This window comes from Phaenicophaeus curvirostris, chromosome 4 (assembly GCF_032191515.1).
Source record: "Phaenicophaeus curvirostris isolate KB17595 chromosome 4, BPBGC_Pcur_1.0, whole genome shotgun sequence".
NCBI classification, from domain to species: Eukaryota; Metazoa; Chordata; class Aves; order Cuculiformes; family Cuculidae; genus Phaenicophaeus; species Phaenicophaeus curvirostris.
The window spans coordinates 67,028,582-67,051,386 of record NC_091395.1 but is presented as its reverse complement, the minus strand read 5'-3'; the positions used below and the strand labels follow the sequence as shown (position 1 = coordinate 67,051,386).

Here is a 22,805-nt window from a genome sequence, read left to right as displayed (position 1 = left end):
TTAAATTGCTTGCTTGTTCTTATTAAGTGAATCGTCTGGGTGAAATCCGGAATGACAATGATCCAAACTGCACATATGAGGGAGATAACAACGTCTTGCTTCAGCAAACCAGCAATTACTTAATGAGCTGGATGAATTGCATAAGAGGTACGTTTTCGTTGTGGAATCGTATGATGGACCCAACAGAGTGTAGCTAGTGGAATTAGGAGGTAATTTCATGCTGAAAGCAATTGACAGTCATTTAATCATTTTTTGAACATAAATAATGTGCTACAGACTCCATCATATGATGCATTCACAATACACAGATATTTCCTGCAAGAACTATTCTTTCTCCTAAGTCTTGCAGAAGCTAGCTAGATGTTTTGCCATCCCTAATCATGTTAAGTGGTATCTTACTCCCCAAGAAGCGCAGTTTAGTTTAATTGAACTACTCCTAAAGATGGCTTAAGTCTGCTCATTGTACTTAAAATAGTTCCTATCACCTAACTTGGTAGCAATATCCATGAGTACATTTTTTAGTTCTCTAGATAAATTATTCTGTTTAAGTTTTCCAGCAGTGAGTTTCACCAGCATCTGACAGAACTGGAAGACTCAGCAATAGGAGTTGAATCTTATGAGGCTCAGAGGCAGTGATGTCAGTTTTATAAGCACTTGTCCACCAGTCCTCATTTGGCTGGACTAGGCCATGGTAAAATAAATCTTACAGCCTAGTTTGATTGCATCTGGCCTACCAAGTGTATGCACAGCTTTGTAATAGGCTTCTACTTCCAAAGTGTCTCATTTAATTTCTCATAAATAAATTTTTTTTTTCTTTGGTGTTTCAGATAAAGCTCCTATTGAATCCCCTTTTGGAACAATAAACTTTTTGCAAGACTACCATCATATCCTTGGCTGTAAATTCACAGCCATTAGTGCTGAAGATTGCATGGACTCCTCAGGTAGCCTTCTGCTATTGTTAAACTCATTCTAAAATTTTAAATTGCTTTCCAGACTAAAGGATCCAGCAGTTAGAGATTCAGCCTCTGCTACATATTAGACATTTGTCATATTACTATTTGCTGACTTCCTTTGTTATTCTGTGGATTTCACTTTACTAAGAGCATAGTTTGCATTTCAAAATATATTCTGCTGTCCCCAGCTCCAGTTTCATTTATGTTTCTCTAAAATAGTATTTATGATCTAGATGTTTTGCCACTGTATTTTTGTTTTCAAGTGAAACTGTTGTATGGGGCATTGATTGCCACTTGCTTATATCACTAAAATATCTTATTTTAGAAAACCTCGCAAGTGATTTAGAAATACGTTGAAAAGCCTTTAAGTGTGTCTGCTTTTGACAGTTGTGTTTGGTTGCATAGAGAAAAACGAGTAATGGTGAAAGAAAATTCCCTGCAGTTTTCCTGGCTTACTCTGCTATAATCAAATCAAGTATGACATGAGATGCCAGGCACACTTTTGTATCATTGTGAGCCAAGATTGGCCCTTGGAGGCAAAAATTAACAAAGAAGTGGGTAGATAGAGAGAAAATGACAGAGCATTGAGCAAAAATGAATCTGTGAAACTGAAAACTCGCTGGGGAAAGAAACTCTGGTCTTAATATATAAGGGGCAATTGGTTTGATTCTTAGAACTCAGTAGTCACTTCATTGCTCACATAATTGTGAAAAAGTGCCTAGTAGGGTAGTTTCGTAATAGCTGTGGGGTAAAATATGAATATTTCAAAATACAAAGGCTTATAAGAACATGGCTAGTTCAAAACGACTGCTTGCTTTCTTCATTGTATGTCTCCAACTTGTGAAATCCAGCAGAGCATAAACTGATACTTAAGCATGTTTTCTCTTTCCTTGTAATACCTACTGAACCAGACTATAGTTTTAAAAATATCTGAGTCCCTGTTAGAAACTGAACTATTAATTTTTGTGCCTAAATTTCAGCAGCAAGTGAACATTCACAATTGCCTAAATAATAATCTACCATAAATCTGAAGTTAAGACACAAGCAAGCAGGATTCACACAAGGACTTGATGCCAAAGTACTTTTTTGCTTAATAGTTCCAGGCTGCTCTAAAAAATACAACACGGTTATGTACAAAGCAGTTCATTGGGTTTTCTCTTTTTCACAGTTCCTTTAGCAGCTTATAAGTGGCTGGTTTGCTACCTGCTCCAAGAAAGTGACCTAAAGCTGAGCAAGGAGAAGCAGTCTGGGCGAAGCAGTTTTGAGGCCAAAAACAACTGTCAGGTAATGCCTCCACAGCTTATTTTATTTTATTTCATAATATTCATTGAAGTTTATCAGGTCCTGTTAGTTTTATCTTCTTATGTCATTAATTACAATGTGAAACATAAAGCAGCAAGTCACATAACTAATAAAACTTAAAACTTGAACATTTACGTTGTATTGAACATGCTAGCAGGAGGGCAGTTACTATCAGCACAAGTCTTCTACAATATATTTCTATTCAGAAAAGTCACAGGCGTGTGTTGAATGATGTCTGTGATTTTGATAGCACAACTTCTGAAGACTATATCTACTACTATTAAACCTACTGCAGCATCTGATCATTACATCTCCATCTGCTCTTGTGGCCAAATACATACTGTAGGAAGGAATCTTGCTCTGGCAGGTAGGTAAACTACATGAGCTAATAGGTCTTTCCCATCTCTGATTTCTATAGTGCAAAGTATTCATGAAAGATACCAGACTGACAGTATTGGATCTTGAAAAGGAAACATTGACAATCTACGTATAGCAGATACACACACTCACCAGTGAGATTTAACAGCTAGGAATGGCTTAACCCCAGATTTTAGTGTATATTCCCAAGCTCCCCAATTCTTCCATTACCTCCATGAGAAAATCTGGCTCACATCCAAGGAAAGAACACTTGTCATTTGTCACTGAGGAGAGAGATCTCGTTCCTGAAGATGGTGTCACTACCTTATCTGCAATGCTTATTCCAAAACATGAGAAAGAAATATTCAACTTTGCATCTAGAAAGAGCCAACCTGTCTTTAACAGTGGATCGTTTGTGTGAAGCCACTGATAAAGTGGAGGAAATCTTTCTTGGTATTGCCCTAGAAATGGTTTATTAGAGAAACTCTTCAGGGTCACTTTTGATTGGGAATTGCCACAAATTCAATTCTGACTGCCAGTCAGTTGGCCAGATCTTGGGAGAATGGTTCCAGGGCCAGTGTTAGAGAGAATAGTTTGCTCAGAAGTATGAAGCATCTCTTTTCTTTTATGTTGAAGTGTGCTAAAATTTAGGAATACTTAGGCACACAACTGCTTTTGAGATAGGCATTGGTATAGCTTGGGTCTTTAGGTTTTCTTTTCTTCCTACAATTCATTTTGAGAACAGCAGGATTTTTTATTTTAAATAGCATGCCTCAAAAACATCTGAAAATTATTTACATGCTGTGCTTTAAAGACACGTACATATTTGACTTAAAACTTTCTGGGCATAAAGAAGCACTTTTCTGACAGCCCGGTGATTGTCTAGTATATAATATTTTTTCTTGCTATGGGAAATCTGGAAGAGATTCCTAGCCTATCTCTAGGCTGTCTTGGTTTGGGGATAGCATGATAGAAGCAATACAGAAGTGCAGGTAAAGATAAAGAAGGAGCTAGAATTACAGAGGAGAAGAATAGGGAGTTAATGCTTCATTTGGGAATTTGAGACATTTCATTCTGATTTGGAGATTGACACTCATATCTAAAAAGTAAAGGGAAGACCTCCCTAATTCTACAGAGAATAGATGTGTGATTTGCAGTTCACACTTGTATCTGAGTTTGGGCACAAGTATGCCAGTGAACAGCTATTGAGAGAGACAGCAGTCTTTGGAATGTGCCTTTATAAAATACAATGGATTTAAATGCAAGGATGATGAAAGTATTCAAAAGAAAAAGAAGAAAACTAGTCAACTAATTCTAAATTGAAAAAAAAAAAAACAAAAACAAAATGGAACAAATGGACTGAAAACAAATGCCAGTTTACAGCATTGCAACAAATTAGACACAACAGCAATGATTTCATATCCCCCTTCTGTTCACCAGCCAGAATGTTTTCAGTTAGCTGTCTACTTCATGGTACAGTGTAGGCAACGATACAGCAGTGGTCAAGTATGTAAAAGTGAGGAAGTGTTCCTACGTGAGTACAATCTTTTAAGGTTTCATATTCCTTTTTAACAGTGACTGGTGACTTTTGCCTTTCTGATCTGATAGCTGGCAAGGATTACTTGGATAGTTCTTTCAAAAGGTATTGCAAACTATTGCAGTCCATAAGCAGAAAGCACTTCTGCTAACATGATCAGATTTCTCATTTATTATTTGAATAGACTGCTGTAAGTTTTCCGTAGTTTTCAGAACCACTTTGAAGATTTTATCCTCTTTATAAAATTCTGCATAATGTTAAATGTATGTAAATCTGCCTTTATCTTACTAGAGTTGTATGGGTTTATTAATGATCCTAAAATCAGCAATCCTGGTTTTGTGTGATCTTCTCTCTGATGTAGCTACTTGATCCCATACAGTCTGGGTTCAACTGGCTAATTATCCTGGCAACGGGCATACAGTCTGCCCTCCCTCTGGAATGGTATAAAAGAGTACCCAAACTGGAGTACAGTGGAAAATTAGGATCTTATTTCCGAGAGACATTTTGTGAGGCATTTCTTAACTAACCTTTGCCAAGGCATTGTAGATATGGTTTTCTCCTAGAGCTTCTTCTTAGACTCTCTTTAATCTCATGGTGGATCAGTAGAACTAAATCAACAAATCTCCAGTGGTGATGCTGTTTTGTACCAGCTTGGTTGCTGGTGTGTTTTTACTCTGTATCCTTCTTTTCTCTTTCCTAAGGTGTACTACTGTCAATCATTAGCCATTGTTTTTATCGAGCAAGCAGTCTTACAAAGATTTCATGACTACACTCATGATCCCAACATACCATCTACTCTTCAGCCAGTGCTTAAGAAGCTCAGTGCTCTGTATGGACTCTGGTCTTTAAGTAAACATCTGGCTGTGCTCTACCAAGGTGAGATCAGCTCCCGGAATATACTATGCCTGTCACTACTAAAAGTCCTACCTTAAAGATTAGCAATTTTTTTTTTCCCATATTGTATCTTGGCAGGGCAGGGAATCCTAATTAACATTTAGATTAAAGCATTTCCTCATTGCCAGTATAACGTAAAACAACCATGCTGGACAAAATTTTTGGGAGCAGGAATGTGGACCTACAAATTAACCCAGAAGACTCTCTCTTAAATCAGATATGATGGAGGGCTCATAAGTTTTAGTGTGGTCCAATGCTTGGGGTAGATAATGTGAGATAGGCAACTAGATGCTGTACTATAGATTGTTAGTGTAAAAGGCTCAAAATGTCTTAGATTGCAGTTTCACAGTCAACTCATTAATGAAAGACAGTCAATTCAATTACACAGGAGAATCTATTTAGACTTTTTGATACTGAACTGCTAAACTCCTTTGTGAAAGGATCGTTTCAGTGTAATCATAACTGGTATAAGCTTCTTTGTGGATGTATTTGCAGGTGGCTATGCTTCAGGTGAACGAGCTGGTAAATTTATTCAGAATGCTATTCTGGAGCTCTGCTTCAAGGTAAACCTTTGGTATTCTTTGTTGAGATTAAATGATAATACAAATACTAAAAAAGATTTATTAGTTGTTCTATATTTTGAGGGGTAAATTAGCAGTATATTACATTAATACTTTTGAATAACATTCTGTAAAGATTAGTAACTCATGCACATTGAATCTAGTCCTATTATGTTTACAAAAAAAAGGAAAACAATATACTGTAGAAAATAACACTCCAACATTTGTCACACTGCAGTCTACACTGGAAAGCCAGTTATATTCATTTCATTTTTGTGTTGGCTCAGCCTTTTTTCTCAATACAAAAGCTTTTCAAACTGCATTATATTCTTCTCAAGTAAGTAAAATTTCAATGAAGAATCTAGAAGTTACGTTTTTAAAGTTCTAGAAGATGTGGGTTTGTGTGTGTAAAGAGTTCATCTTGGTTAAAATGTATTTTAAAACCCCTAAGCAAAGGAGGAAATAATTTAAAATATAGTATCTTTTTGGTAATTACACTGGAAGGAACAAAAGCAAAATAAATCTAGATTCCTTATTGTGGATTACTCTTCAGTTACCGTGGTAGTAGATGGTACTTTATGCAAATAATCTTTATGTTGCTTTGTTGTTTGCAAGTAGCCATGAACAACTACAGAAGTTACCAAAGCTATGTCTTTTGTTTTTAAACAGTTGAAAGATGATGCAGTTGCTCTGGTTGATGTCATTGCTCCTCCTGACTTCATTCTCAACTCTCCCATTGGTAAAGCTAGTGGAGAGGTAAGAAAACCCATTTTAAAATTTCTAAGTTTGGACATACATTTGGGTAGTGCCTGTAAATATCCATAACATATTCAAGATACTCACAGCTACAAATGAGAAGACAACACTTTTTGGTGAAAAATAACATATTTCGGCAGAAAAAGACATTTTGCATTTGCTGGAGATGGGCTTCAGTAGGGAACTTGTACAGTATTGCTCTAGTTTGCTCTTGTGGGCATCCGTGCCACTGAAAAAAAAAAATTCCATCTTCTTGGAGTCCTTAAGGAATAACATGTCTTTAATATATAGCTTAATAACTAGGTCCTACACCTGGGTTGGGGCAATCCGTGCAAGGTCCTACACCTGGGTTGAGGCAATCCATGGTTTCAGTACAGGATGGGGGATGATGTGATTGAGCGTTGCCTTGCAGAGGAGAACCTGGTGGTCCTGGTTGGTGAAAAGCTTGATGTGAGCCACCAGTGCACACTTGCAGCCCAGAAGGCCAGCCATATCCTGGGCTGCATCAAAAGGAGCATGGCCAGGAGGTCGAGGGAGATGATTCTCCCCCTTTGCTCCGTTCTTGTGAGATCACAACTGGAGTATAGTGTCCAGTTCTGGAACCCCCAACATAAGAAGGATATGAAACTGTTGGAATGGGACTCCATGAGGATGATGTGAGGGCTGAAGCACCTCTGCTATGAGGCCAGGCTGAGAGAGTTGGGGTTGTTCAGCCTGGAGAAGAGAAGGGTCAGGGGAGACCTTATAGTGGCCTTCTAGTACCTGAAGGAGGCCTACAAGAAAGCTGGGGAGGGACTTTTACAAAGGCTTGTAGTGATAGCACAAGGGGGAACGGATATACACTGGAGAGGGGCAGATTTAGACTAGACATTAGGAAGAAATTCTTCGTGATGAGGGTGGTGAGGCACTGAAACAGGTTGCCCAGGGAAGTTGTGGATGCCCCATCCCTGCAGGTGTCCAGGGCCTGGTTGTATGGGGCCTTGGGCAGCCTGTCCTAGTAAGTGGTGTCCCTGTCCATGGGAAGGAGGTTGGAATTAGATAATCTTTAATGTTCCTTCCAACCTAAACCATTCTACGATTCTGTGATTCAGGATTTGGCTATACTAATTCATGGTCCCTCCCTGCCTTTTTTTCTGTATTCCATTCCAGAGTCTCAGCAAACCAAAATTCTTGCTTACTGTCCAACCCTAGTCAGTGGAGCCAAGCTATGGGATAGATGTTATGTAGGGACTGGTGTCACAGTATGGTAGTTTGGTTTAGTGTGGATAGACCCTGCAGAGAATCACTGGAGTCTGTGGAGACAGCCAAGAATTTTGACGGGATTGCTGAGTCAAGCGTACTGAATGCTTTTCAATATTCTTTGTCTCTGTCTTCTGGTCTAAAGTTGTCCATCGTTCCCATGGTAATGAAGCAATGCAAAAGTACCCCAGATGTTTCTAACCTGACTCTGATGTAAAAGAGTGATCACTTGGTAACAGAGTTTCTACAAATAAAGGAAGGAGGCTATCTCTACAAATCCAGCCACCTCAACAAGAGGACTGTAATGATCATTAGAAACTTTGTTTCTGTTTGCCTTTCCATTTCTGTTGCTTTTTGAGGATTAAATTAATGAAAGAGGTTATGGCAGGGAAGCTCTGTGAGAAGGAACATTATCTCTAAGAACTTAAGAACTATCTGTATTGGTCAAAATCCATTTTCACCCATTGTTCCGTCTCTAGCAGAAGCTGTGAGCAGATGCTATAGGCAGGAATATAAAATATAGTGCAAGTACACAGTGATCTTTTCATAGAATACTATCTCCTTGCCGGCAGTGGGCTGGAGGTTTCTTATCAGCAGCCAATAAAGATGTTGTGTAAGGAATTTGACTCTAGTTCCTCTTCCGCTAGCTCTTAGCTCACACAACTAGAGAAGCCACAGAGGCCTAGTAATAGTCAACATTGGAGTCTAATATTATTACTATAATTTGTGAGATATACAGATAGGACTCTAAACCCTACTGACTTCATCATGTCCTAAATACTTGGTACAGTTTTTGTAAATTCATTGAGTCATATTGAGACAATAATTTCAAGTAATGATATCTAAACCCTTGTTCTGCACATTTCAGGGACATTTTCTGAAGTGCCTCCAAGTCTGTGGTTTTCAACTCGTGTAAATATTTTCAACTGAAATTTGAAAAAGGCTGCCAATCCCTCACTCAAAGAAAATACTTAATAAAGCTCCTCGTCTCTTAGCTGTATATATTTAATTATTCATTGCTGTCTTTGCAACTTCTAAAAACCAATGCAAACATTTTAGTAAAAATTACAGTATGGTAAGGAATAGATTATAAAAGCATACCAAGAAAATTAATTTAATTCAGGGTAACCTGTGTTGCACTGCACTGGAGTTCCTTGCACCACAAGCCACAGATCATAGTCAGAGCAGAAGAAAAGTTTCCAGATTTGTTATGGTCAGCTTTAAGCACTAAATAATTCACATTCACTTTAAAAGCAGCTTTGATGGTGTGGACAACATTTCCCATTGAAGCTTTGACAATCTCATCAAGTATGTAAAGTTATCACCACATTTATTTAAAGATTAAGTAAAAATTATTAGACAATATTAAATCATGGAATGCAATAAATAGTTAACACTGGCCCACATAATCAAGGTTAAATATATTTAATATTGAATGTTTTATATTTCAGTATTCATTTAAATCATCACAAATGTATGGGGTAAGGCATCTTTTCTGGTAGAGGAACGGCTTTTTACTTTACATCGTTGACTGCCTTTTTTTTTGGTATGATATTGTACTCTAACTTACTGCTTAAAATATGGCCTTCCTTTCCTCATCTTTCTATAATGTCATTTAAAGTTTTAAGCTTCAGTTAATTATGATCTGCCATATATTGCTAAAATTATACTTTTGCAGAATTCACTTTCCATGTACTTTCTTTTTAATCATTCCACATAAATTTGTAAATTGATGAAGATGATGAATTAATGATCAGCTTATGACAGGGGAATTTCTTATGCTCAGATCAGGTAGTTCACGTCTGGGAAAGAAGCTATGTTACTTTCCAGAAATGTGTTGAAATAGAAGTAACACCAGAGATGTACAACTGCTTTCAGACATAGTCTTCAGGTTTGGACAGAACAAAGATTGGCTTAGTATAACCTTCTTCGAATATTTCTACCTGTGATAGAAAGGTACTTGTCACGTTAAAACCAAGAAATTAGAAAAGTTACTGGTTTCCAGTTCTTATGGCGAGGTTGTCCTACATGATTTACATTTGATTTAAATTTGATGTTTACAGTACTTTGAAATTTTGTGCTTTATCTTAGTGTTTATTCTTGCCTGTACTTCATTATTCACATTTATTATCTACAAATTCAATCACAATCTCATTTCAACCAGTAAGTTTGATAATTTGTCTTACAGAAGTTTGCTTTGTTTTATTTTCTGTATGAACTAATCCTTTCATTTTTCTTTTGCAGTTATATAAAAATATGTGGGCAGAGGTCCTTCAAGGCAACAAAGCTCTGAACAGGCCTTCATGGTGGGCAGAATTTTGTGTTAATAAGCCTGTTATAGGCAGGCTGAGGTCAAGGATATAAAGCAAATAACTTGTAAGAGTCTGGAGAGGTCTGAGATGGACACCATATTTCAGACATCAGGAGGAAATGAGACCATATGTCAAACACTGAAAATGAAAGAGATTTTCATAGAGAGGTGCCAAGTTTTAAAATAACTTTAAAATCAGGTCCAACTTGGTCTCATCAACTGTTATAATTATGACAGGAGCTACAGCAATACACCTGCGCACTGTTCATATTTACTCCATTAAATACAGAAAAATTAGGAATCATTATGATCACTGCTTTGCAAAGTTTCTATGAATGTTCCAATCAGTCTTTTGATTTTACTGACATATCAAAGCAATGAAATAAGTAAAACCCATTTCCCACCAGCAATTATGAATAAGCTGAACAAAAGCAAAATAAAAGAGAATCTGAAGAAAAAAAGAAAAAAGTCATCAAGAACATCAACACTGACAAACCTGTATTAAATGTGAATCATTTCCGATGACCCCTTTGAAATTTGTGAAGCTGGTCTGATTTACTTCATATATGCCTGTGTTAAACTACTTGATTGCACTTTAAATGCGGGAGAGGTCTGGGATTTTAGATAATCTTTTAATTGTGTATAACTCTTTAGATAAAATCAATTAAAAACAACTCATTTGTACATCTTTTTTTTAAAAATGTGTGGTAATGCAAACTTCTAAATCTTATAACGTTTTCAGTACTGCAAAACCAGTGTCAAGCCATAGAAACTGGATGTATGTTTTAAATCAGAGTATATTCAGATGAATTATTATAAATATGAGCTTAAAATTTTGGTTGTATTTTTTTTATTATTTTTAAGAGCACTTTATTGGCAAAACTGGGGACTCCAAGTGCAAGTACAAGGATAGCAGGTCAGACAGAAGCTTTATTAACTATGATCATAGTGAGAGAACATTCGGAAAGCATCTCCCCCTCTGCTCACCTGTTCTCAGCCAACTCAGTGCAGAGTCCCAGCCTGTATAAAGTTTCAGAAAAACAAAAGAAAGTGTTAAGAAAGAACAATCATTTCCATCTTAACAAAGCCAGGTATCCTTCCCTGGAGGCATGGACTCCTTAGGTAGCTTACCAACTGCCACAATTCTAAGGAATCAAACAGTAAACAATATGACAGTACGAAGAGATGACTCCTAGTGGACCCTGTATTAGGGGCACTGCCCATGTTAACTTAGCTTAGAAGTGGGAAGTTGGAAATAATCACAGTCTGTTAACTTTTAGTTGAAAGGAATGTTCTTTTAGTAAAGATAACTTCTTGGCCAGAACTCCATCTTAAATAATACTTTTAGCACCACAAGTTCCAGTGCCAATTAAAGATAATCACCCTCAACACACATCTGTAAAAACCCCCAACAAGCAACCAAGTGAAAAAAGCCAAACTTATTGTTTATAGCCCTATTGGGGAAAAAAAAAAAAGGATATAAACTGTCTTGTTAACCTTTACCTGTAGGGCTTTTTTCTGAATTTTGTTTTCTTTGCCAGAGATAATCAGGATTGCCAGTGTTTGTTCTGCCCTCTGTCCTTTCTGCTTTTCTAATGAGGTACCATAATTCAGGACATCCTAGTAGCTGCTCTTTGTCTGGCCACAAAGCTGTAGTAAACAGTCAAAAGTTTAGCCTTCTATGCTGGGAAAAAAAAACAACACAAAAAACCAAAACAACAACAACAACAAAATCAAACCAATATAAAGTATTTATTTTCTTTGAACTGTTTTGCCTCTTTTAATAATGTCCAATAGATTCCATCACACCATGGAAAGAAAGATAGATCAATACAGCTAAATATCTATCATTAGATATAATGGATCATGGAATCTCATGATTATCTTCATTTATTTTCTGTATCAATAGGGGATCCAACAAGTGTCTCTTGCTTGCACTTGTGCAGACCTGAATGAAGCAAGTAGAGCACATTGTCCTCACTACTCAGTGTGAACACCAGGATCTCTGGCAGTGAATGGAGCAAAAGGGGAAAAGGTTCAGAGACCAGCAGCATTTACCTGTCATGCCATGTTCTGTACTATAGTTGATCAGCAGCATTATTTCACTTTTACACACATGCAATTTCACTGTCACATCTGAGCTCTTCATAACTGATATGGTTTTTTCCTCCTGCATTCCTCACAGGTGAGAAGCAGAGCTGCGTGTAAATCTTGCTTATAAACTTTAAATCTGTTTATGAGCCTTTTATAGCCCAGAAGAAAAAAAAAAAGTTTTTTGGCATGTAGCTTAACCCACCGTCATCCAAAAAAAAAGCCCTGAGGAATCATCTGTGTCACAGTAGAACAGAACTGAAGACCTAGTGCACCCCAAAGGTACCCACCAAACACATGACAGGATAAACAGGCACCTCTGAAGAAATCTAGTCCTAAGCTGTTCCCGATAATCTTATTTATTATGATGATTTAGTCAGCATCCAAACTCAGAACTAAGTTGAGTCCCTCCATGCTGATAAGGACTGTATAAAGTGGCAGGGGCTGTTTGTTGTGAAAAGCTTCAAGCTTTGACTACAGCAAGCACTGCAGAGACTGTGTCAGCAAGACCAGAATTACAGGCAGGCAAAATGGGATACTCAGTAAAATGGACACTAATATCAACTGTCACACAGCTTGAACTAAGCTTAGAGCTTCATGGGATCCTTGGATCCCTGCACGGTTAGTGTCAGGAGTCAGAGGCTTGAACACCAAAGCTGAAACAAGTAGAAGCAAAGTAGGAGTACCCTGAGTCCTTGCAGGTTTACTCTTTGTACCACCACACATCTCTGCATCCGCAGCCATGGAGTGATGGTGGCTGCTCATCAAAACCATTCACAAGCTCAGTGTAGGTGCTCAGCAGCTGCTGAGCTGTAAATGCTGCCAGCAAAGGCTATGTCCATTTACTCTTACACCTAGTTACAAAGCTACAGTGCAGCAAAGAATCATAGAACCATTATATAATGGTTTTAGTCAGAAGAGACCTTCAAGATCATCTAGTTCCACCCCCCTTGCCATGGGCACAACACTTTCCACTAGATGAGGCTGCTCAAATCATCAGCCAACCTGGTCTTGAACACCTCCAGGGATGAGTCATCCATGACTATGGGCAGACTCCTTCCATGGGCAAGAGCCGCTCTGCGCACAATATTATCAAAATGCTAGTATTTTCTGTATGGATATCTGCATAATCATTCTTTAATCAGTAATGACTATGATTTTCTGACTTGTCTGTTAAACCAGACTTGTCAAATTATCAGAACATCCTTTCTCTGTAAAGTCAATAATAAGCCATATGGTCAAGGTGTCTTCTACGTCCAGCTTCTCAGAGCAGCAGAAATTATAAGTGTGAACCTGCAGAGCTGCAGCATGGAGGAAGAAAGATGTAATTAAATTTGGCATCAAATAATGTACTACATCATAAGGCAATAATTTAACAACTACCACAAGTTGTCATTATTATATGCAGTTTGTTCCTCTTTACAGGATGTTAAATAAAAGAAGTCTCTGGCAGAACAGAAAAAATCATTTCCCTCACAGTTCAAATGCCAAATAAAGTTGGATGTGTTGTTCTAAGTTGGTTGGGGAGCTGGGTCAAAGGCTGTCAAATAGCGTCATTCCAAAACAATTTGGCCATAGGAATCTTTCCTTTCAAGATGACACATGAAGGCAGCTAAATCTGTCAACAGAAAGTTCAATCTAAGTAGGCCCAAAAGAGCCACAGCCTGCTGCTTCCCCTGTGCCTATAGTGATGCCAGTCGCATTTTTCTACTTCGTGACTTTGTCAAACCACCTACCTGCCAAGGATATTTCAAACTGGTTTCCTCTGCGATCTGATACATCTGCTAATGTGACTCAATTAAAGCAAAAAAGCTCTTAAACTAAAAAACCCAAATTGTTCATGTGCATTAGGACACTGAATGCAGAGATCTCCCTTGTTGATGGGGCAAGATAAATACATGAATACTTAACATCTCATTTTGTAGGAGCAATGGTGTCCAGAAAAAGGTTTAGGAAGCCAGATGGAAGCCCTTCCATCTTTACAGCTGCAGTTCTGTGGATACAAATTTCCCAGAGGTGTTTGTTTCTGCAGAGATAAGTAGACTCATGAACTGCCATTTCTGACTGAAAGCCTCTTACCCACTGTAATAAATGTTTCAAAATGCATCTGCAGGGTTGCAAGTTTCTCTTCTGTTTACCTTTCTTCACTTATTTTCTTTACTGACTTAATGTGTTTTCAAACCTGAGTGGTGATTTAATACAAGCACATGCTAGCAGCATGACTGGTCTCTCTCTCAGATGCAACCATATGGACATCACGGAGGTCTGTGTTTCCTCTTGTAGCACTGTACCTCCAGGGGCTGTGGCGATGTTTTCTTATTCCAATTCTCATTAGCCTGAGATCAGAGTAAGGCTCCAGATCATTTTATCTCGGTTCATTGGCCTAAGGAGCACCAAAAGCAAAGGGGAGCTCACTGCATGAGACATCCATGTGATAGTATAATCTGAGACAGACGGATTCAGCCAAGGGGATGTCAGCTGTGATCACAGCAGGCTGCCCACTACACTGTCAGTGGGAACAGAAGCATAAAGCTTCACTTTCCTATAAGCAAGTCAAGTCCAAGGTTCATAAAATACAAGCAGAGCATTTCACATTGTTTACTTTCAGAGGTGGAAAGAGAGATGAATGCAGTTTTTGCTGACAGAAACAGTTCTGTTGACTACCTTGCCTTTTTTCCCCAAATTTTATGGTCTGGTTGCCTTCGTTCAGCATTCCCACAGCATGAATCTCTCGTGCATAAATGCACTTTCTGTTAGGAGTTTCTTCACCGTGTTTGTCAAAGAATAGACAGCAAGTGTGTAGCTAGAACAATTCACAGTGCATTTTCTGAATTCACACGTTGTTTTACATTTTTGTTTGAGAACTCTGGTCAACGTTAGTATCCAGGGTCTGCTGATATTTGCAGAAGACTCGAAAGACCCAGTGTCAGTGGGCAAGAGGCCTCCCTCACCTGCCTTTGTTCCTCCATCCTCCTGCAAAGCACCCTCCAACTCATCTCACTTGCTTGCCATCTTCCCTGTGCTCATCGCTTTGCTAAAATTTCATTTTTGCCAAATTAGAAAATATCCTCTGTTATTTCACCTTTTAATCAAAGAATATTTACAAATTGTAAGTTCCTTGATAGAGAAAACACCTCAATTCATAAGGATAATTTTGTTTAGAAGGGCAATTTTTTGCAGTATACGTGCAATGGAAAGGTAACCAGGAATTAATTGCAAATTAGCACATGGAAGGACCAACATGAAGCTCTAGTTTGGTCAAACCTATAACTGTGCTAGAGACATGCCTTCTGATTTCAACAGGTTATCCATGGGCCCATACACCTCCTGATGCATACAGAGGAAAGCAGCTCTGCTGCTGGTATCCTGTATAGCATATACCACACACTGGTCCTACAACCTCCACGAGGTCTTTTGGGGTTGTCCATACATTAGCAATGGAAAACCATTCCCTGAGAACAAAACCTCTTTTAATTGTGTGATACATTATCTTTGTAAAATGGAAGAATCAAACCAGGAATCTATAGAGAGACATCATTCCCTATTTTTTCAATTGATGTGACATGCAATGTACACGTTTACCTCTAAGACACCATAGTTAAGAGTCACTTGACACTGTGAGCAAAAATCAGTGTTCTATCTATAAGTAAAAACCACTTTAATTGGAGTAGGAACTCCCTGGCTGACAAGATCTCAGGAAGCCATCAGCAGAGAAATCATTGTGTGATTTTTAGGGATGTAATTAAGGATAATCCTAGTCCAGAAACTGCATATTATTTTCCTTAGTGAGCTGGAAGTAATTGTAAAATCTCTTTTAGTAAAATGTGCAGAATCGGTGGACTGGTAAATAAAGGTGAAAACAGACTCGACATACAACAGAATCTGAAATGCTTAATAAGTTCAAACCAGCCTGGTTTTGCTGACCCAAGTATGCAAAAACTCCTTCAAAAATATGGGGGCAGAGAGGTTTTGTCGTTCTAGGTCAGACAGAGTTGAGACAAGGTGATCGCTTGCCTCTCCACATTGGGTCATTGCTTTCATCAACAACTGACCTGCACTGATCTATTTAGGAGAGAATGATGTAGTTTACGATTTTTTAAAAGGTTACAGGAGTGTCACAGGAGGGGTAAGAAAACTTGTGATCCTTACAACCTTGACATGGTCAGAGAATTGTTTCTTGTCCAACCCTGGTTTTTAAGAAACCACATCCAAAGTTAGACCCATAAAAATGCAGGCCTTCCTGGAAAACAGAAACTGTTTGCAAAGTGAAAATTTCTACAATCAATTCTGTAGAATTACCTGGTGCCAAACTACTGCTTCCTTGTGGCACAAGCCAGCAAAGGATGCCAAAAAGAGCAGCAGTACTGGCTTCAAATCTGGAGGAAAGTGTGGTACAGCAGGAAACTGAAGGAACTCAATGTTTAGCAAGTCAAAGAGAAGCTTAAAATATGATGTGATTACAGTTTTATCAGCTTGTCCAAAAGTGGAATAAAATGCCAAATGTCAAAACAAATCTGATTTGTCCAATCACTAGGGAGAGGTTTAAAGACATGGTTTGCTTTGAAGGAAAGTGTGTGCATATACATACGCTATTTGGGACAACCAAACAACAGTATATGGTTTGTTTTATGCTGTACCAGATCCTTTAAATCTCCTTTTCAGAACAGCTGGTGACATTTGAACAATTGTCCAAAAATGTACTTCTCTGAGTGTCATTTTTTTAAGCCCACACAAACACTTGGCTTCTTCTATCTAGTTTATCAATGATGAGTGTTTGCATAGTCCAGAACCAAGCACTGGCTGTATTTCACTAGTGCGATGGAGGAGCCAGGAAAAACATATCTCCTGGGGGGTATTCCCACTTGTAAATTTATTTTTGACACATATAGGGTGGACTTGGGTTTCTGTGCTTGTTTTGATCTCTTTACAAATTCTTATTAAAAGAATGTCTTCCAGCTCCACAGAAACTGCATATCCTGTTCCAGCCCAAAGCTGTGGATGAATCTTACAGCCAGAAGCATGGGGCGGTAGGAGCACAATTTTTACAAAGTATTTCTACAGTAAAACTACCTTTCCCACCTGAAGAAGGATGCCACCATCCAGTATTTGACAAGATCATAAAAAGGAAGAAACACATGAATGCCTAAGACAGTGAGCAAGCAGCAGCACTGTTCTCTCAACACAAGAATATCTCACAGCTGAGCTATGCAATGTGGCAGATGAAAACCATGCATTTTTTTCACAGCCATCAGTTGCACTAAGTGTCGTTTACACAAGACACAAGCCGTCAGCACAGAGCCAGTCAGAGCCACGCTTTGGTCTCACTAGTCGTCTCTGTTCCAGGATTGCCCTGCAACAGTCACCAGGTGATTTTTGGGAGCTGATGCAGTGCTGCCCTGCCGTGCTCTATTTGAGCAAGAGAAATCCACTGTTAGCTTTCATAATCCATTGCTGTTACAGTGAGAGCACCTGTTCAAGAAGTTCCCCTCTATGTTTTTGGCTTATTTTTTGTTTTGAGTTTCATTTGAGGTTTGTTGACAGGGAGGGAGAATTGAAGAAAATTTTACCTTTCTCTCTACCAGGCTGTCTCTTTTGACAAGCAAGGATGTGGGCACAGTATTACTTAGCCATGGTGTGATTTCTCCTTTGCAGGGTCCATTCTTCTGGTGTCTCCTCATTATACTTCAGCTGTAAGGTCAGTTTCACGGCAAAAGTTGGAGCGTTTGCAGTTTTATTTCTGTTGCCAGGCTTCCTGTTCATTGTGGGAGGATTCCGTATGCAACCAGAGGATGATTTTCCTCTGTGTTAAGAAATAGTCCTGGCGCTAAACTATTTGAGTCATCTTTCTGTTTGCTTAACTTCTCTCATAATAATATTATCCGAAACTTGATTCACCAGCTAATCTCACAAGACAGGATTTTAGATCCCCTAAGAAAAAATATCATTTCTTGGTTTTTTTTCATTTTGACCTGAGAAGGCTGAGTTGAAAGAATCATGCTGTCTTTTGCTTCAGTTGAGATTAGGGAGAAAAAGCCTTTATAGAAGGGGACATTCCTTAGTTGTTCAATTTACAACGTGATAAATTATTGTCTGTTTTATTTAGGAAGAACATGGCAGCATTATCATTAGTAGTGAGGTGTGTCCTAACACTTGTCGGAACTATCATGTTACCTCTGAATTATCAGAGGTAATTCTCTCATGTGTATTCAAATTCCCATTCAGGGATGCAATAATAGTTCAAGAAAAACAATTAAAAGGTTCAAGTTAGTCTCATTCAGAGATGTTCCTGCTTCATAAAAATCAAGGTGGTTCAAGATGTCATCTGGTTAAAAGCTGTTTTTCAAGACAAGGTTAATTCTATCTGTGTCAGTCCTTAAGCCTGACATTTTCTTGAACACAGATTCAATTTTTGATTGTAATTGACACAGTGCAACAGGTAGGCATAGCTATTATTCTAGAAATCTAGTATTTTTTCATTGCATATTTTTGTGGACATTGGTGGAGATAGGACAAGGAATTACTGTAATGTATGAGAGATGAAATCACAGACCACGGTCACATCATCCCTAGTGCTATATGAAGCTCTCACAAATATATCTCCAAAACTGCAGCTTAAATAGAAGACAAGAAATAATGCACTATAAACAAATAATTATGTCAGTACTGGAAAGCACTGTGTGCAACAATCTCAGTGTTCCAGTTGTCAGTTTTAACCAAATTATTTATAAATATTGTATCAGGACAATTTAAGGGTGAGATGTAGAAGAAACTAATGGAGAGCTTGTCTGGAAATTTCCTAATCTGGAAATACGAGAAAATAGGGAGCCAGCACTTGGCATCTAGGATGCTATCATGGAGGCTGGAGTAAATATCCTATCTGTGACCAAAAGATTTCAAAATTAAGATTGGCTATGATGAGTCTTGAGAGTAAAGGTCTAGAACTTACACTTAATTTAATATCAAAGTCAGTGGAAAGACATAGAAAGCAAGGGACAGTACCAAGGTCCTGTGCCTAAAAGTGCAACTAATCTCTTGTATTTGGCATGAAAATTAGGACAGAGGTACATTTGCCAAGGGCAGAGAAAAGGAAATAATGGGTACATAGTTTTATGAGTTACGTTTTACGGTATGAGAGAGAGGGAAGTCAATAGTTTTTGCAGAGAACCCAAAGGAGTTTTAAGATTTAGAGATACCTTGGACATAAGGACCAGGCTGACTGACAGTAAATCTTCATCCACAGTAGAAATCTCCCCTTAAACTGCTACTTTAAGTAATTACATCTGTGGCAGTTTTTGTTCAGTTATTTTTTGCTTCCATATGTATCTAGGCAACACCTGGAAAAACGTTATTCTCTAAAAACTCAAAAAATCCAGTGGTTCATTGCAACATGTTGCAAGATTTTCATTTTAAAGATACAGATTGCATACCCCATCACACACTTACTTACAAATCTCAATCCATGCATCTGTGTTCAGATGCAAAAAAAAGGCAATTTTTAAGCAGGCTTAGTCAAATAGTTTTCCTTCTGCCTATTAATTCTTTCTGTCAGAATTCACCCAGAAGTGAATGTGTAATTTTTTTTTAACTAGGAGTTAAAACATTGTAACATTACCACAGAATCAACTCCTTATGAAAGCATTATGAATTGAAAAGAGATATTAAGGAACTATTTATGATATGGTATATTAATTAGAATTGTAATGAAAGTTAATAAGATCATTATCTCAAGAATTATCCTCTAAAATGTAGGAGAGGGAATTCTTTTATTACATTCAAGAATTGCAGAAGAACGCAAGCGTATTTTACCTTTTAAGTTTATGAAAAATAATGGACAATCTCATTTGCCTAATGCAATTGCAGTTATATTTTTTAGTATTAAAGCCATGTAGAGGAATTACTGTTAGTTTAACAAATGCATCCCACAAAAGATATTATCACTTTAATTACTTCAAGATGTCTAGAGATATTTGCTTTTAATTAAAAATCAGAGGACCTAAGAGCAGTGGTATGCCTGAATAGCCCAGGGAAATCATTTGCTGATCTGTTGTTGCTATGAGAATATTCAGAACTATAGATTGTCTGTGGATTAACTTATAGCTACGTAAAATACAAATGCATTGAAAAGCTTGAAATTTTAATGCAAGCTATGTTTCAATGCATACACCTTCTCTATTATTTAAGCACATTTCAGCGCGTTGTAAATGATTACATTGTACTATTTCTGCACTTTGAAGGCAAACCCTGTTTAAAGCCCTTCTTTACTACGCAGTATACGAATATCCCTACAGAGCACACTTATACAACTGTGCCACGTTTCATGCAGCTAGCAGTGCATGTCTGTGGCAAAGCAAGCAAGTCAATGTTTAAACCACAAAAGAAAAAATCCCAACTCTGAATAGTCTATATTGAGCAGTGGCTGTTGAGACCAAGATTTTCAGCTTTTGAAGGGTCCAGGTACTTTAAGAAGAAGTGACCAGACCCTGTTGCATAGAAAGCTGCCTCCACAGCACCAGGGGTACACGCTGGCCCACCCTGTGTGCACAGGAACCTGGGGAGGCAGAAGATCTGAGACAACAGCTCCGTAAGAGCAGTACATTGTTATCCTGTAGCTGAGCCAGAGTATAAAGACAGGCCACATTCACTAATCACCTGCTATATAACACAGCTGGCCTAACAGTCTGGGAAATGTCTTCTTTCTTTGTCCTCAAACTTCATGAAGTATGTGAGTGATCGGGTGTAAAACTGGTTAAATCTGGCAAAGATCACAATTTTGGGTTAAATGGTATGAATTTTGGAAGAGTCTCAAGAGGGAGTACTAAGAAGACAAGCCGTTGTTTTCCTCATTGAAGCAAGCATAAAGCATAAGGCATGGCCTGAGCCCAGCATTTCCGACCATGTGGTTTGACAGCACCTGCCCATCCCCAGTGGTCCAGACAAGAGGAGCAACTGTGGAAGCTTGGGCTGAAACATCTGCACATCACTCCATAAACACAGCTTACCATATGTTACCAAATTACTAAAGCAGCTTGTGATTCAAGAGGACTTCTGATGAAAATAAAGGAAAAGTGTGTGTGAAAACCCTCTTTATCTATTCTACACAGTGACTGGGAGAAAATTTATAATTTATGCAGCAATGTAACAGCTGACACAGCTGTTTTCTCTTCCCACTTGTCAAATCCGCTTTTATTTTTGGTTATTTGGCATTTTTTGTTATTTCAATTAAATACATTTGTCAGTCTTACTGCCTTCTCTGATATGGACAAATTGGAGTGTACACAATTACATCTTCTTCAAAAGTGAAAGAAATAGGGAGTGATAGATAGAACTCATCCCTTTTGGAGAGCTCTGCTAAACACAGGTAGAAAACTCTATTTAGAGATGCCACTTTACAAAACTAAGCAATGGCCTTCAATGACATTACAGCAGTGGCTCAATATGATGAAGCCATGTTCTGCCGTGCCTATAACTTTTCCAGAAATATTTCGATCTCCAGCAAACAACATCTCAGAAATCACTATCCTTCTGCTTCTAGCTGGATTTAGTCTCCAAAGAAGAGTCAGAAGATGGTCACAAAGGCTCAAAACCAAGATTTCTTAATTGTGTGCAATTTTGGTCCAGTTTGAACCAATTACTGTGGGTTTGTTTCTTTTTTATTTTCCCACAAACAACTCCCCAGAAAATCAGTTGCAGAAATGCTGCTACATGGCCTTCCAGAAACTACATTCCAGAATCCTCCTACTCCTTTGAAACTGGCTTACTGTTGTGTCTCAAGGTCAGAAAAGCTTCACCTCTGGATAAAATGTGAACATGAGAGAACATTGTTCAGCTCCTCTCCTGTCTCTTCCCTTCATCATTTGTTTGCCTCCAGCTTTCTACAAGCTTACCCTACTGTCCCACAACAGCATAGAGAGCAGAGTTACATCTGTCGTTGTTGTTAGCCACCACGTTGTTGGGCCACCAGCTCAGCTTGCCTCCGGTATTTCTTTCAGACCGGAGGTTTCTTCTGCCATAACTTCAGTCCATCTGGTCACATCTGCATCCAAGCCTTTAAATTCCCAACAATGAGGCATCTTTTGATAGATATACATATATATCTATTGTATACAATACTTTGTATTGTATACATTACAAAGTCACGTAATGAGGTGGCCCTATGGGAACCTTATGACTCAGGTCAAGTGACAGATAAAAATCTCTGAACCTGCCTGGTCGCAGGAGGCCAAGACATACTGGGTCATGTGATGGTGAATGGAGAGCATAAGGGTGGACAAAGATTTGCAGCTCTGCACTGGTGTCTGAGATGAACTCACCAGGATGCGTGGCTCTCTGAGCTAGTCTGTCTCCTTAGTTTCCTGTACTTGAACTTGTAGTCTGTCTCAGGAGACATCACATCTGCCCTCTGCCCTATATGAAAATGAAAAGCAATAGCGTTAACCAAGCTACATAGATACCACAAAGCCGTAGGGAACAGGGAGCCGTACCTTATCAGCTACCAGCCCAGAAATGAGCACGTGACAACAAGTATGAACCACTCAGCATCTTGCCTTGCTGTGGCTTCCATCAAAACAAGTACTCTCTTCAACCTGATGTGACCCTCTCAACCTCTCCCTCTCTGGTGACAAGTCCAGATTCCCAGGATTCCCACAGTTTCCCTCTCATTCCACAGTGCTCTATCCATTTCTCCCATTCTCCTCTACTCCACTATGTCCTAATTCTCTTCTCCAGAAACACTGATGTATGGCATTCATTCTATTCTTGTGCCACTCTATCCAAGTGCCACAGTATGGATTTTGACAAAGTCAAAT

General features: G+C 38.5%; 1 protein-coding gene across 2 annotated transcripts in view; it reads left to right on the top strand.

The window, feature by feature from the left end:
* The window catches only part of ACOX3 (acyl-CoA oxidase 3, pristanoyl), a 35,677-nt gene extending 24,957 nt beyond the window's left edge, over positions 1 to 10,720 (top strand). Inside the window, exons 11-17 of one of the 2 annotated variants that reach the window (XM_069856395.1) lie at positions 28 to 147; positions 828 to 941; positions 2,122 to 2,237; positions 4,851 to 5,025; positions 5,539 to 5,606; positions 6,273 to 6,359; positions 9,843 to 10,720. In XM_069856395.1, the coding sequence (XP_069712496.1) occupies positions 28 to 147; positions 828 to 941; positions 2,122 to 2,237; positions 4,851 to 5,025; positions 5,539 to 5,606; positions 6,273 to 6,359; positions 9,843 to 9,962 (800 nt within the window). In that variant the 3' untranslated portion in view covers positions 9,963 to 10,720. The remainder of the gene's footprint in view (positions 1 to 27; positions 148 to 827; positions 942 to 2,121; positions 2,238 to 4,850; positions 5,026 to 5,538; positions 5,607 to 6,272; positions 6,360 to 9,842) is intronic. The other variant, XM_069856394.1, reaches the window with a different exon arrangement.
* The last annotated feature ends 12,085 nt before the right edge of the window (positions 10,721 to 22,805 follow it).